Here is a 14,805-nt window from a genome sequence, read left to right as displayed (position 1 = left end):
GGAGTATGGGAGAATTCAGTACATGATGAATTAATAATGAAGTTTGAAATCTAAAACAGGAACGAAGGAATGCTTTCAAAAGAGAAGGAAAAAGCCCGATGAGGATTAGACAGAAAAAGAAAATGTGGCATCAATTTTCTTCTTGAAGAAATGCTACAGTCCTCTATGTGAAGAAATTTAGATGAAAAAATTTAAAAAGGAGATCTCAAACATAAATTATCAAATTTTTATTCTAAAAATGTAAGGGAAAATACATTCCCACATGCCAAGAGAAAATAAAATTCAAGGGAAAAAGATAGGCAAGTGGTTAGGCTGAAGGGAAAGGATACTATGCCCCAGTGATTACATAGAATTCCCTGATGAAAAGGAATAGAACACTTAACATATCAAACAGAATCTGAGGAAGCCTACATTTAATAGCCATGGAATTACTGAAATGTGGGAGCATAAATACAAAGAATACAATAGGTTCCAGCTAGTTCCATGAATCAGGATTTGAAAAAATTTTTGAAGAGAAAGAACTTGCTATAGACTGAATGTGTCCCTTTGAAATTCATATATTGAAATCTATTCCTCAATGTGATGGTATCAGGAGGTGAGGCCTTAGGGAGGTGCTCTGCCCTCATGAATGGAATTAGTACTCTTACAAAAGAGACTTCAGAGAGATCCCATGCCCCTTCCTCCACATGAGGACATAGCAAAAGATGAAAAGATGGAGTCTATGAAGAAGGACAAAGTGGGCCCTCACCGGACACCAAAATCTGCCGGCACCTTGATCTTGTACTTGCCAGCCTCCAGAACTATAAGAAATAAATTTCTGTTGTTTATAAGCCACCCAGTATATGCTTTTCTGTTACAGCAGTCTGAATGGACTAAGACAGAACTAGTGAGAAGTTTTCCCAAACAGTGAGAAAGTTGTTATTCAAGTGACTAAGAGAGCTGAATTTATGTGCACAGAAGTGAAATATCTAAGATTGAAAGTTCTCAGATATTTAGGGGCAGACAGTGGGAGCAGAATGATACAGCAGGATGTCTTGGGCTCAATCTAGCTCAGGAGAGCTAGGAAAGAGTGTAACTGTTTAATGTAAGATAATGTTTCTTGACAGTTCCATGTAATTATGAGGTGCTGGCACATTGGAATATAAATTCATGCATATGATTTATTATAACAAAACATCCACTGCATGACATTTTTAGATTTATATAAAAATGCAGCACTCTTTTGGAGAGCACCAGTGTTGGATCATGAGTTAAGAGTCAAGATACATCATAAGTTATTTTTTGTTTGTTTGTTTTTAAAAGGTGTGAACATTTCTTTTTTTACAATTTAAAAAAAATATTTTATTTTTTTGGCCATGTGCTGCACAGCATGCTGGTTCTTAATTCCCCAACCAGGGACTGAACCTGTGCTCCCGGCAGTGGAAGCACGGAGTCTTGACCACTGGACCGCCAGGGAAGTCCACATCATAAATTATTATGCATTTCTTACAGATATCACAACTGACCAAAGGACTACTCAAATGACAGTCTCTCAAGTGGGAAAATATTCGGTTTAGTCACAGTATGTTAAGATCCAAACCTGCAAAGAGTACTTCTCCACATCGAATAGGTTTCCGTGGTCTTGTCCTTGGTCCCTGCATTAGTGGTCGTTCTTGAGGCAACAGAAGATAGTTTTTAGCCTCATCTACCAAGTCTCTGTGGAAAAATTCTGCCGTTATTCCAAATGTCTAAATAATATTGTTAGTCAAATCCCAATATGGATAAGGAATATGTAAGATGGCAAAGGGGAGCAAGCATAAATCAAACCAAATCATGAATGCCAGCCAACATTAAAAAGGTCACAAACATCAGAGCAATGATGCCAGTCACACTGTGAGCTGTGAATTGATTGGTATTTCCATCATGACTTCATATCTTACCGCAAATTTAGCCTAAAACTCAACATGCTTGAGGCTAACAATAACTTATGGGAAACTAAAAATTACAACTTAATTATCAGCCTGCATAGTTACTGCTTTCTAATGAATTTTACTAGATTTTGCAGGATACTGGCAAAGTAGCACATCAGCCATGACACTAGATATTTGCTAGATTAAAGTAATAAAACTAGGTCAAAAATTGGATTGCTAAAAAGAAACACTCTGTTGTCATTTAATATTAATTTTCTATCTGGTACTGTATGAATAGTTTATTCTCAACAAGTCTACTGAGGATGAATACAGGTTTGTTTGTTTTTTTTCTATTAAGGTACTTTATGAGAACCTAGTAATTACACTTGTTAAATACAATATCCTAACTCAAACTATTTATGTACTTATTTTACTTGAGTCCTTTGAGTGATTCAATGTGTGACTAGTGCAAATTCAATCTGTCACTCTGTTCTTTCTCAACTCTGAAAGTGTTTCCTAAACTACACTATATTTTCATTTCTCTATTTACTTTATATTACATCGAGTAATTTATTCCTGCTGGACCAGTCCCAGGCATGACCCAGTAATGTACTTCCAGTATATGGCTTTGCTAAGGCCTCATCTGAGTTTATTTATGCTAAAAACAAAAACAAACAAACCCCCCCCAAAATCCCAAGCTGATGGCCAAGAACTTTTTCTAGCTTCCTCAGCTAAAAACAAAGACTGTGATCTCCTAATTACTGGTTTTTAATGAAGTTGTTCAAGGGTTCCTAGAAAGAGTACTATAGAGCTAATACTTAGTGGCCAACACAAAATTAATAGTAACAACAATAATAAGGGCTTAATACATATTAACTCATTTAATCTCCACCACAGCCCTGTGGAATAGGTACTGTTATTATCCTTATTTTATAGATAAAGGAACTGTACCAGAAAGAGGTTTAAGTAACTTGAATAAGGTCACACAGCTAGTAAATAATAAGGTCAGGATATCAGGAACAGGCTTCTTTTAAAAGTGACTTTATAAGTATCTTTAATTTCTTCATTGGAATCAGTACAATCCAATTTATATTTTATGGGAGAGGGGCACCTTTGTATTGTTTCTTCAGATTTCAGCATCCATAGTTCATGTGGTTTTCCTTCTGCTGTTATAAATATTTTGGGGGAATTAATTGCCACTTGTCTTCAAGTTTAAAAGGTAAACACCTAAAACCCCCTCTAACATCTCCTGTTAAAGGAACACACTTCAGATTATAGAAGAAATGCAAACGAATCTATATGTCCTATCTCTGTTCTAGAGATTCCTGATTCTAGAACAAGTTTCTTTAGTCACAAAGGGAGGTCCAAAGGTTGGTATAGTTTAAAGAGAGTTCTGACTCACTCTTTCATTTTTATATGTGGAACATGCTGGGAAACACCATATGGTTTAAGATTTGAAACTAAACCTTAAAAGCTGTCAAGTGGAAAAGTAGTTTATTAAATTTTGTATATAGTACAGAGATAGCCCAATAAAGCAGGTGTTCTGTTTGTTTGTCATGTAAAAGCATTTAGAGTTTCTTTCAGTCTAAAAAAACATTATGAAACTGCTTCATCAAGCTCTAGTGGAAATCTTTCCATAGCTACTTTAGGGGTGTAGTAGTCCTTTAACTCTGTCCACAATCTCAGAAAGCAAGGCTGATCCTACTCCCTAACTAGGCATATGTGATGGAATGAAAAAGTGCTCCTCATACACTTTTTTGATGGAGTCAAGAGCATTATTTATCTCAAGAAAAGATGTACTAGCAGAGAACTGCCTCTTCAAACTCAAGCTTGCATTAAATCTTAGAAATCTACCTCTTTATCGCCACTTCTACACCAATAAATACCACACATAAAAAAATTAATGGAATGGAATACTGTAAGTTCAGTCATCTCTTTTTCCATCTCCTTTTGACCCTAGCCCAGAAGAAAAACCAGTTAAATACTGCCTTGATTTCAGCCCTAAAAAACACAATATTTAGGAAGCAATACAGATAAGGAAATTAGGAGAGGACAGGAATGTTTGGTTGTTGGTTTTTCCCATCCAGGGTCATTCATACCTGCATTCTTCATCACTTTTGATGAGGGGATCAGAGCCTACAGTACCCACCAGAAACTTGGGGCTAAGCAAAGGCAAACGAACATGCTGCAGCACCTATGAGATAATAAACACTATTAAAGGCACAAACTCCCATCTGCAAGATGTTTAAGAGAATACATAACCCATGCTCCCCCTACTGTGTTTCCAACTATTTTGAGATCTAATTGGATTAATTAATTGATCTAACTAATAAACAATGAAGACAGAGGGAAGGCATAAATACTAAATTTATTCTAACCACCAATTCAGTAATCAGGATAATCAGAAAATTGAAAGCACACTAGTATCACTTTAGAATACTGCTTTATGCTTTCAGCAGTATGTTGTTATAAGCTCTTCTATAATTAGCTCACATGGCTGTACTCTAACAATCTAGAAGAATATCCTATTAAATTGCTAAGGACTATCATCATAATAACAAGAACATTAAATATTTCATTTAGTGACCACTTATGACCCATATAATTCTTTACTCTTCAAACTGTGGTGGGATTTCCAAGCCATAGGGAAGGGAAGCATGATAATTGCTATCCTTGCTTTCTTCTGTTCATTTTGTATCATTTAAGTTCTGATTTGTGCTATGGCCCAAATCTAGAGTTGATGCAAAACAGAAGAAGCAAAGGAGCAAAAAGTTCATAATGATAAATGCTTAAAATGCTTCTTAACACTTATCTCCTTGATTATTTGGAAAGAGATGGTCTTTTTTACAGTCTAATATGAAGGCTAGTGAAGATTGTTTCTTTTTTGCAAGTCAAATACATATTATTTCATCCAGTACAAAACAGTTACTTAAAGAAGCATTTCCATCATACCTGGGGTAACTGAGGACGTCTTTCTTGAATACTGTATTTAACCCAGGCCATCACTGCATTGAACACCTGTTCTTCACTGCGAACATTTAGTTCATCACTAGATATTATATCAATGAGTTGATTGGCTGGAAGCAACATGAACTCTTCACTTTCCATCACCTGTTTGAAGTTCGGTAAGAAAAAAAAAAGAACTCTGTGATCAGATTTGATTGTTTTAATATTTTTCTTCAGGGTTGTAGGGCAAAACTCTATTCCACAATGGAGCTGAAGTTCAAAACAGTACCAGAGAACAAGAAAAGTTTAAAAAGAAAACAGAGATAGCTGGAGCACAGAGGATTTTTAGGACAATGAAACTATCCTGTATGATACTACAATGGTGGATACATATCATTATACATGCGTCAAAACTCATAGAATGTACAACACCAAGAGTGAACCCTAATGTAAATTATGGACTTTGGGTGATAATAACATGTCAAGGTAGGTTCATTAGTTGTAACAAATGTACTTCTCTGTTGCAAGATGTTGATATTGGGAGAGGTTATGTGTGTGTGGAGACAGGGTACATGGGGACTGTACTTTCTGCTCAGTTTTGCTGGGAACCTAAAACTGCTCTAAAAAATAAAGTTTATTAATTTTTAAAAAGGGAACATAGAATACAGAGGGCACAATTAAAATTTAGGAAAAATAATAATTTGTGATTTAAGCAATTTAAGAAAAATGATACTTTTTTTCCAAAATGAAGTATGAAGATAAAAATTTATATTCAAAATAAACTAAACTAACTATACCAAATTAGAACTCCCAGAAATATAAGAGGCATATAAAAAAATCAGGAAAAGCTTTCAGAGGAAGGTGAGTTGCTGAAAGGGCAATGTCTAGGGCAGAAACACCAAGGGGCCAGTTTGAAAAAAGAATGAGCATGTCAGCATTTCTACAAGCAAGAATGAACGTAACGATGAGAGCATTAGACCCAGGAAAACCCCTCTGAGGACCAAACCACTCTGATATGTTCATATTCTCATATATATACATGAAACTACAAACACACCAATTATTTATCTGTACCCAAGGCTTTAGGGCATTGTCAGAATGCAGATGAAATGGCAACATTGCTGTGCAGTCCAGCCACAAATCCCAAAATCTTGTAAAGCTTGTCATCGGTATGTAGAGTAAAAGGGACAAGGTGCAATGCAGAGAAGGGAAATGGTCACTGCTACACTCCATGTGGTTTGTTCTCCCCTTTAGAAGACTGTGCTACATGTGATGTCTGTTAGTGTAGGAAGGATATGGTTTAAGAGCTCAAATTCCCACCATGCAACCTCTGATGCAGATGATGTATTCTCTCGGGACAGGGTTATTTTCATGCTCGTCAAAAAGTCAGAATATTTAGCAGGAAACGAGATAAGCCACAACAATTTGAATATCTGATTAAGAATTTCTCCCCAAGTACATTAGAAAAAATGCAAATCTCAAAATAAAAGTTAAGGGCCATAAAGTCATCTGTACTTACAGTAGAAAACACTAATGAGCACTTCGAGGTTTATGGCACAAGTCTTCGTATCATCTGAGTGAGAGACCTTCTGGGGTTCAGGAATGAAATAGGAAACCTTTAAATTTTAGGTGAGGTTGCTTAGCCAGGTCACTTAGTTAGAATGCCTGCATTGTACTCTCTGTGGCAGGGTTGTTGGACTTAGCAAATAAGAGTACAGGGCATCTGTATACTAAAAACTATTTGTTGTTCATCTGAAACAAATTCAACTGGCCATCCTGTATTTTATCTGGCAGCCTTATGTTGGGGGCTATAAAGTCAAGAGCCAGATTTGGGGCCTAGCTCCAAATGAAGTATGCTGGCCTTCACGGCATACAAAATTTTAGCCATAGTTGTATCTTTCTTTCCTCTTATTTTCTTTCTACTCTGATTTCTTTACTTAAGACAAGTGGTATTGTATATCTTTGTGAAGTGCGTTAACATTCTTTTAGGATCTTGTCAGAGTATAAATTTTTTCCCCAATTTAGTGATTATAAAACAAATATATAAATATCAAGGAACACCAAGTTTAAAGTTTATGAATAAACCACTATGATATTAACAAGTCACTTACTGGAAATCTCAGATGGCAAGAAGACACAAACATATGTGTGAGAAAATGTTTTTTGGCACTAAGAGCAAAGAGTAAAAATAATATTTTTGATGAACAAAGTCTGGTTAAAACTTCACTTCTCTTTTTTTCCATCAACAAGAAAACGATGTTAATGATCTACCATTAGGGCAAATCTAGCACTGAAGTCTATCCTTGAACCAAACAACCAGGTTAAGAAAATAATGCTTTAAAATACCCACTTTTTAAATAAGAGTTTGCAGGAGATCTAATTTTAAGTCCCACACTATTATGGTAATGCACTTACTTTTAGTTTCTTCAGATAAATGTAGATACAATCTGAAGAATGAATAAAGCTGAAAACAATAAGAATGAATAAGGAAAGTATTCTAGAGTTGTAACAGAAATGAATGGTGAATTCAGTGATGTTGAGTTGAAAGAAAAAATTTAAATTTATGTTTATGAGCAAGCGTAACACTGTATGAATTAAGTTATGCCTAATAAAATAGAAGGAAATTAAATATAGATTTAAGTTCGAAAATAACTTAAACGAATCACAAGTTTTCAGCCCCAAATGGTAACTTTCTTTGCATCTACACAGAACCATTCTAGTCCATGATCAAGGGAAAGGTTTCCTCACTGGGATTTCAATATATCAATTGACTTTGGAGGCAGGGTTAGAACTGCAGGGATTTCTTAACCTGGGGTCCAATGACTTTGGCAAATTATTTTGGAAACCCTAAATGATGGCAAATCTTTATTTTTTGGAGAGAGGATTTGATATTTAAAAATAGTGGAATGAAGTTAAGAGTCAAATCTGTTAAAGAAGTTGTGTGAAGGAGTTACTTTGAATGAGAAATTAAGTGTGACTATAAAATACTGACTCAATTAATTTTAATGAAGTATAAACTCCATTTAGTTATGGTATATTCCTCTTTTTATATTTTGTTGGAATCAATTTACTAATATTGTATTAAGGACTTTCTCATCTAAATTCATGAGAGATATTGATCTGTAGTTTTATTTTAGTGTCTGTGGTTTTGACATCAGGGTGATTTTGACCTTGTTTGGCAACCTCCACCACTTTTTTCTGAAAGATTTGGTACAGGATTAGTATTATTTCTTTCTTAAATGTTTGATAGAATTCACCTTCTGGGACTGGTGTTTTTTTTTTGTGGGAAGGTTTTTAAATCATTGGCTTAAAATTTGTTTCATAGATATAGGGTTATTCTGGTTTTCTGTTTCTTCTTAAGTTTTTGTAATTTGTGTTTTTCAAACAATTTGTCAATTTCATGTTGTTGAATTTATCGGCAAAACATTGCTCATGATATTCCCTTATTATCCTTTTTAATGTCTGAGGGATTTGAAGTGATGTCCTCTCTTTTATTTCTGATACTGGTAATTTGTATCTTCTCTCCTTTTTTTCTTGATCAGTACAGCTAGAGGTTCATCAATTTTTTTCAAAGTACCATTGATTTTTGCTTCATCCTTTATACTTTGTTCCTTCTACTTTGGGTTTAATTTGCTCTTCTTTTTTTCTAGTTTACAAAAGTAACCACTGGAACAAAAATACAAACCTTCCTATATACTAAAAGATATTAAAATGAAAAGCAAAGAAGACACTATACAGAGAAATAGAGTAAAAATAACTAAATCACATACTATTTACAAAAATATAACAGAGTTGAGAACAAACATATCAGTCATACCAATAGATACAAGTGGGTTTTAACTGCCTATTTAAAGAAAAAGATTTTCAAACTGGCTCATAAAGCAAAACCCAATTCAAGAAAAATACCTAAAACATCATGATGCAAAAAGACTAAAAGTAAAGGGATGGGCAAAGATACATCAAGCAACTGAAAACAATAAGAAAACAGGAACAGAAAGCCAGATATCAGACAAAACAGAATTCAGAGAACAAAATAATTAAATCTGACAAAGGAGGACACTTTACAAAGCTAAAAGTTACAATTTATAAGTAAGATACAAAAGGATTATATATTCATCAAGCAACATAGTGACAACAAATATAAACTACAGATAATGCAAGGGGTAATAGATAGAAACACAATAATAAGAGACTAACATATGTGGACAAAAAATAAGAATATAAAAGAGCTAAGAGGGGAGAGTAGCCAAGATGGCAAAGCAGAAAGACCCCGAGCTCACCTCCTCTCATGAGCACACCAAAATCACAACTATCTGCAGAAGAACCGTCAATGAAAAAGACTGGAACCTACTAGAAAAGATCTTCTACAACTAAAGATATAAAGAAGGAACCACAACAAGACTGACAGGAGGGGCAGACTTGTGATATAATCAAATTCCATAGCCCAGGGAATTCCCTGGTGGTCCAGTGGTTAGGACTCTGCACTTTCACTGCCGAGGGCCCAGGTCCAATCCCTCGTTGGGGAACTAAGATCCCACAAGGCATACAGTGCGGGGGGAAAAAAAAGAAAAAAGAAAAAAAAAATCCCATAGCTCTAGGAGAGCAACCAACAAACTGGAGAATAATCATATTGCAGAGGTTCTCCCAAAGGAGTGAGAGTTCTGAGCTCCACGTCAGACTCCCTAGGCCAGGAGTAAGGCACTGGAAAGAAGAGCCCCCAGAGCATTTGGTTTTGAAGGTCAGCGGGGCTTAATTGCAGGAGCCCCACAGGACTGGGGGAAATAAGAGACTTCACTCTTAAAGTGTGCACACAAAAATCTCACATGCACTGGGACCCAGGGAAAAAGCAGTTATTTGATAGGAGCCTCTGCCAGACCTACCTGCTGGTCTTGGAGAGTCTCTTAGAGAGGTGGGGGGTGACAGCGGCTCACCCTGGGGACATAGACACTGGTGGCAGACCTACTGGGGAACATTCAAATGTGTGAACAATGCTACTGGCAGCTGCCATCTTGGCTCATTAGCAACAAGACCTGGCCCCACCCAATAGCCTGTAGGTGCCAGTGCTGGGATGCCTTGGGCCAAACAACTAAGTGGGCAGGGACACAGCCCTATCCATCAGCAGAGCGGCTGCCTAAAGACTTCCTGAGCCCACAGCTCTCTCTAAACACACCCCTAGACACAGCTCTGCCCACCAGAGGGCCAAGGCCCAGCTCCACCCACCACTGGGCAGGTACCAGCCCTTCCCACCAACAAGCCTGCACAAGCCTCTAGACCAGCCTCACCCATCAGGGGGCAGACACCAGAAGCAAGAAAACTATGATCCTGTAGCCTGTGGATTGACTACACCAACCATTGAGGCCAGACCATACCCTGGAATCAGCTGGGACCTGGCCCTGCCCACTAGCAGGGCAATGCAAGGTTTGGGACACTGTGGACCCCATACCCAACTGTGTCAGGAAATGCCCCCATATTCCCCAATAATCTGAAATGAGCTCGGGGATCCCTAGGCCCTGCAGCAGCCTCCAGGAGCCAGCTCTGTCTTCTGGTAGTCTGGCACTAGCCCTAGAATCTGGCTTTACCCACCACTGGGTGGGCAATGGCCCCAGGGTCTTTGGGACCCTGACTCCACCCACCAGTGAACCATAACTAACCCTGGGGCCCCCTAGGTTCTGCAATCATCCGCCTTGTGACCATGCCCCACTAAACAGCAGCCAGCAGCATCAACACAAGGCAGAGCTTGGCAACCAACTGGACTTGGGGCCAACCAAGCCTAACAGTCCACACACATAGTCAGCCCTCCACAACAAAAGGACCCACACAGCCCTCTTACAGGGAACCCCTAGAGCATACAGCTTGGGTGACAAGAGGGGAGCGTACTGCTGGGATGCAAAGGACGTCTCCTAGAGTAGGGCACTTCTTCAAGGTTGAGAAATGTAACTAACACACCACATACATAAAAATAAAATACCAACTTAGACAAAATGAGGTGGCAGAGGAATATATTGCAGATGGAAGAATGAGATAAAACCCCAGAAGAAGAACTAAGTGGAGAAAAGCAATCTACCTGAGAAAGAGTTCAGAGTAATGATCATAAAGATCAAAGAACGCAGGAGAAGAATGGATGCACAGAATGAGAAGTCAGAAGTTTTTACAAAAAAAACAAAAAACAAAAGACAACTTTACTTATGAGACTTCCCTGGTGCTCCAGTGGTTAAGATTGAAAATATAAAGAAAAATATAAAGAAGAACAAAACAAGGATGAAGAATACAATAACTGAAATGAAAAATACTCTAGAAGGAATCAGTAGCAGACTAAATGATACAAAGGAACGGATCAGTGAGCTGGAAGACAGAGTAGTGGAAATCACTGCTGTTAAACAGAAAAAAGAACAAAGAATGAAAAGAAATGAGGACAATTTAAGAGATCTCTGGAACAACATCAAGTGCAATAATATTCGCATTATAGAGGTCCCTGAAGAAGGAGAGAGAAAGAAAGGGCCTGAGAACATATTTGAAGACATGATAACTGAAAACTTCCCTAACCTGGGAAAGGAAACCATCACCCAAATTCAGTAAGCTCAGAGAGTCCCACACAGGATAAACCCAAAGAGGAACACACCAAGATACACTGTAATCAAAGTGACGAAAATTAAAGATAAAGAGAGAGTATTAAAAGCAACAAGGGAAAAGCAACAAATAACATACAAGGGAACTCCCATAAGGCTATCAGCTGATTTTTCGGCAGAAACTGCAGGCCAGAAGGGAGTGGCACAATATATTTAAAGTGATGAAAAGGAAAAACCTACAACCAAGAATACTCTACCAGCAAGGCTTTCATTCAGATTTGATGGAGAAATCAAAAGCTTTAAAGACAAGCAAAATCTAAGAGTTCAGCACCACCAAATTAGCTTTATAACAAATGTTGACACATTATTGACCAGGGGATTTTTGCAGAAACTAACACCTGTGGCCAGTGATTTGTTATATAAGTGAATATTGAAACACCTGCATTTGAGTAAACATCAACAACTTTTTTTGCACTTAATGTATTTATTTGAAACTTTGTACATGTCTTACTAAAGCATTCTAATATTTCATTAGAGTGTGACGGGCAATATAGCAGGAACCTCTGTGCAGGGGAAAAGAACATCTACTACAAATATACTGTGTTTCACCGTGCTTTCCCCTGGAAGAGCAGACTTACACTTTCTGGTGGCATTTTTATTTATTTTTTAGTCCTGTTGGTATTATTATCTCTAGAATATGTTCTTTTATTTTACCTGATAGTCGACAAGGTGGATCTTTGCAGGCGGCTCTTTTAGAAATGCCACAAGAAGGACCAGGTGTGGAACTACCACTACATTCATCAGAATGCTCAGTTACCCATTCTCTAGCTACTGCTGACAAAAATTGCTTGTTAGTCATTTTATTCTGTGCATTAAGGCTACAATAAACTTTAAACACATTGAATAAACTGTAATTACTCAAATAGAAACCCACTTTCTTATACCATTTTCGAGTTTTCCAGAGGATATTGAAGTTTGCCAGATATAGATCAGATCAATCAACTCCTTTCATATATTTATTATACTCTAGTATACAAGTGGGCTTAGTTATCTGATGGCCAGTCCTCCTGTCTTCCTTTCCTGTAGATGCTGTGGAGGCCTCATGAATAGCTGTCACCATGCGGACTAGCCTCTTGTCTTTCCATGTAAGAAGAATCACTTCTCCCTTGCATAAGAATGACATTTCTCCCCTCTGTAGACTTTTTAAAATTTCCCCTTTAATTGGTTTGGTAGACCACAATTCTCTCTTATAGTCCCACAAACTCTGGTTTTATTTTTCAACAATATTTCAGATGTGGACACACTGTTGTAATAATTGTCTTGGTAAATATGGTGCCGTGAACCAAGATAAAGTTGTATGACTGATAATATTGTTTCTTGCAGTTTCTTTCCTTCACCTGTGTAAATTTCAAGTTTGCATATATACCCAGTTTCACTTTAGCTAACCATCCTGACCAAAACTCCATATTTTGTAAGTTTTCTGGAATTACAGGTTTTGAATCAGAGTCGTCCTCTCCACTTTATCATTGCCTCATCAAGTGATAGCTCTTGTTTGGGTATAAAGATCGACTGAAATTTTGGTAGAAAATAATCCAAGAGAGGTTTAACTTTTGAAATTCTGTCTGCAGGAAGTGGAGTTTCTGATTTATCGTTAAAGTGAAGAAATGTCATCACTTGTTCGAACCTTCTTCTCATCATAATCTTTGGAAAGATATGTACTTCACATAAGGGGTCAGTCGATCAATATTCTTTCCAGTGTGACTTTCTTATTTGTCCCATCAAAATTATTAATCCAAGAATCTTCTTCATGTTACTATTGATTACATCAGTCCATTTTAAAGCCTTCTCATACTTTTTATATGGTTTTTCATTCTGTTGGTGATACAAGTTTGAGAAGTGACCAACTCGAAAAAGTCGTTACCAAAAATTAGTTCTGTTATTTCACTAACACTTTGCGGGATATTACATTCAATAGTTATACCTGACACACCTGTACAGTCTTCTAATTTTCATGAAATGTTGTTTTCAATACACTCTTCTGTAGAAGCAAAGGAGCATTTTCCAGAACCATGAGTTTCATTTTCACTTTCTGTATCAGAATCAATCACTAAGGTTTTTTTTTGTCGTTTTGTTGGTCTAATATTCACATCGTCTGAATCAGAACTATATTCTGAGGAACTATCATCTCTAACACACTAGCATATATGTCATTTGGACAATCAGAGAAAGTATCTGCATAAAATTCACTGAAAAATTCTTCTTCATTCAAAATTTTGTGATGAGTCATTTAAAAATTTTTTATGGTAATGAACTTGCGTTTATAACATACACAAGGTTGGAACAAAAACCTAACGGAGCAAAATGTGAATAACAACAATCATAAGTTGTAAAATGAACCCTTGATCAATTTTAAGCTCTAACAACTTCGCATGGTGATGTTAATTATATCACTCTCTAAAAACATATTGATATTCCTCTGGTCAATAATGTTCAGGTAATAAAAGATGTATTAATAGGTCTCCAGTCAATACGTTGTTAAAGGAACTTCATTAGGTGAAAAAAAAAGGCCACAAATAGAAACAAGAAAATTATGAAATGAAAAAGCTCACTGGTAAAGGCAAACAGTAAAGGTAGGAAATCATCCACACACAAAGTAGGGAGGTTAAAAGACAAAAGCAGGGACTTCCCTGATGGCGCAGTGGTTAAGAATCCGCCTGCCAACGCAGCGGACACAGGTTCGACCCCTGCTCTGGGAAGATCCCACATGCCATGGATCAACTAAGCCTGTGTATCACAACTACTGAGCCTGCACTCTAGAGCCCATGAGCCACAACTACTGAGCCGATGTGCCACAACTACTGAAGCCCACACGCCCTAGAGCTCGTGCACCCCAACAAGAGAAGCCACCACAACGAGAAGCCTGCGCACCTCAACAAAGAGTAGTCCCCGCTGGCTGCAACTAGAGAAAGACTGCACACAGCAACAAAGACCCAATGCAGCCAAAAAATAAGTAAATAAATTTATTTTAAAAAAAGGACCAAAGTAGTAAAATCATCTGTATCCACAATAAGCAGTTAAGGGATACACAAAACAATTAGATGTAAAATATGACATCAAAAACAGTAACCGTGAGGGGAGGATAGTACAAATGCAGGGTATTTAGAATACATCTGAAATTAAGAGATCAGCAAGTTAAAACAACCGTGTTTGTATATAGACTGCTATACAAAAACCTCATGGTAACTGCAAACCAAAATTCTATAATAGATACACACACAAAAAAGAAAAAGGAATCCACAAGAGAAGAGAAAAAAAGAATAAGAAAGGGGAAAAAAAGACCTACAAAAACAAATCCAAAACAATTAACAAAATGGCAATCGCAACATACACACTGATAATAATCT

General features: G+C 37.1%; 1 protein-coding gene across 1 annotated transcript in view; it reads right to left on the bottom strand.

Annotated features, from left to right (window-relative positions):
- KLHL20 (kelch like family member 20) overlaps positions 1-14,805 on the bottom strand; it is an 80,746-nt gene that overhangs the window by 34,425 nt on the left and 31,516 nt on the right. The window contains exons 4-6 of the mRNA XM_007165341.3: positions 4,842-5,000; positions 3,989-4,083; positions 1,580-1,695 (exon numbers count right to left, since the gene is read on the bottom strand). Coding sequence (XP_007165403.1) covers positions 1,580-1,695; positions 3,989-4,083; positions 4,842-5,000 — 370 coding nt within the window. The remainder of the gene's footprint in view (positions 1-1,579; positions 1,696-3,988; positions 4,084-4,841; positions 5,001-14,805) is intronic.

The sequence above is a fragment of the Balaenoptera acutorostrata genome, chromosome 1, assembly GCF_949987535.1.
Source record: "Balaenoptera acutorostrata chromosome 1, mBalAcu1.1, whole genome shotgun sequence".
In the NCBI taxonomy this organism is placed as follows: domain Eukaryota; kingdom Metazoa; phylum Chordata; class Mammalia; order Artiodactyla; family Balaenopteridae; genus Balaenoptera; species Balaenoptera acutorostrata.
The sequence above is the reverse complement of the archived record's forward strand: the minus strand, read 5'-3'. Positions and strand labels throughout refer to the sequence as shown.